General features: G+C 38.8%; 1 protein-coding gene across 1 annotated transcript; it reads left to right on the forward strand.

The window, feature by feature from the left end:
• Positions 1-625: 625 nt before the first annotated feature.
• On the forward strand, positions 626-862 carry LOC134355970 (NEDD8-like). Its single transcript, XM_063066527.1, has one exon. It carries the CDS (start codon positions 626-628, stop codon positions 860-862), a length of 237 nt encoding a protein of 78 aa, XP_062922597.1.
• The last annotated feature ends 634 nt before the right edge of the window (positions 863-1,496 follow it).

Genomic DNA, 1,496 nt, shown 5'->3' on the forward strand with positions numbered 1-1,496 from the left:
ATGATGGAGATGAGCTTACCTGATCGATATCCTTACTTGTCAAATTTCCTTTCAGGTTGATGTCCATGGCCAGGTCAGTCATGATCTTATTGAATGGGGGAGCAGGCTTAATGCCCAGATGACCTACTCCTGCTTCTAATTCTTATTTTTCTTTATCTTTCTTACGACATTAAAGAGATACAGTATATGAAAACTATAAGGGGTGTAGATCAGCTGAATGATCACAATCTTCTTCCCACAGAAACGTACTTTAAAATTAGAGGACCTAGAATTAAGTTTAGAGGGGAAAGATTTAAAAGCGACAAACAGAGAGGGGGGGGGTATATGGAAAAAAATTGCCTGAAGAAGTTAAAGAGGTATGTACAATTACTATGTTTCAAAATTCAGGATTGTTTAATGTCTTTTCCAGTACACAAGTGTTAGGAGAACAAAATAATTGTTACTCCAGCTCTGATGCAGCACAAAAAAACATAATAAGATAAAGAACACAGTAAGTATAAATACATAAGGTAGCTTATATACAGTGCATAGATTGATTTTACATCCATAAAGTGAAACTAGGCTCAGGAGTGTAGGTACTGTACATAAAGTGACAGTGGCAGGGAACAGAGAGAGAGTGACAAAGATGCTGATTAAAGTGAAGACAGTGACCAGGAAGGAGATTGAAATCAAAATTGAACCCACAGACCAAGTAGATAGTTTTAAAGAGCGTGTGGAGGAACAAGAGGGGATTCCCCTGCAACAGCAATGCCTCATCTACAGTGGGAAACAGATGAACCACGAGAAAATAGCAGTGGACGACGAGGTACAAAAAGAATCTGTTCTCCACCTGGACCTGGCCTTGAGAGGACGAAGTCGATGATGATATCTCACACCATGTGACTCTCTCCCAGAATGCCACCTCCCAGCCCCCCAACACTCACCGTGCCCTCAACAAGATATTTGCACAGGTTTATGAAAAGAAAAGGTTTAGGCAGAAATTGACAAAATGCAGGCAAATGGGACTACCTCAGAGAGACATTCTGGTTGGCAAGGCTGAGCTGAGAAAAAGGGCATGTGATTCATTAAGGTCAAAATACATGTTTAGGTAATTATATAATATCACATTTTCTTTGCAAGTTTATTTTCTGGCCTTTTTCCATTATATTTCAAAACAAATTAAATATTTCAAAACCTGATGCAAATTTGCAATTACTTGTCACACTTATTACTGTATTACTCATTATATTGCTTGGGTGATGAGAATTTACATCTCTATTTTAAGCACCTTGACGTACTCACCCCTCTTTTTTATGAGATGGTGTGTTGTGTTATTGTCGAATTTACGTTTGGTGTTACTGGTATTTCTCCTGATACTTTTTGCCTCATTAGTTCTGGTGCAGATTGGAGCTGTATCCTCATATGAATGAAGCCGCCCTCAGCGTCGATGATGGTGAAATCAACTTTGCTTGTTCATTAGCAAGTGTTGTGGTGTGAACAAGCTGAATTGTACTGTA

This window comes from Mobula hypostoma, chromosome 13, assembly GCF_963921235.1.
Source record: "Mobula hypostoma chromosome 13, sMobHyp1.1, whole genome shotgun sequence".
Classification (NCBI taxonomy): domain Eukaryota; kingdom Metazoa; phylum Chordata; class Chondrichthyes; order Myliobatiformes; family Myliobatidae; genus Mobula; species Mobula hypostoma.

Excerpts from the sequence above, each read along its gene's own strand:
- LOC134355970 (XM_063066527.1), top strand. The coding sequence starts at position 626 with ATGCTGATTAAAGTGAAGACAGTGACCAGGAAGGAGATTGAAATCAAA.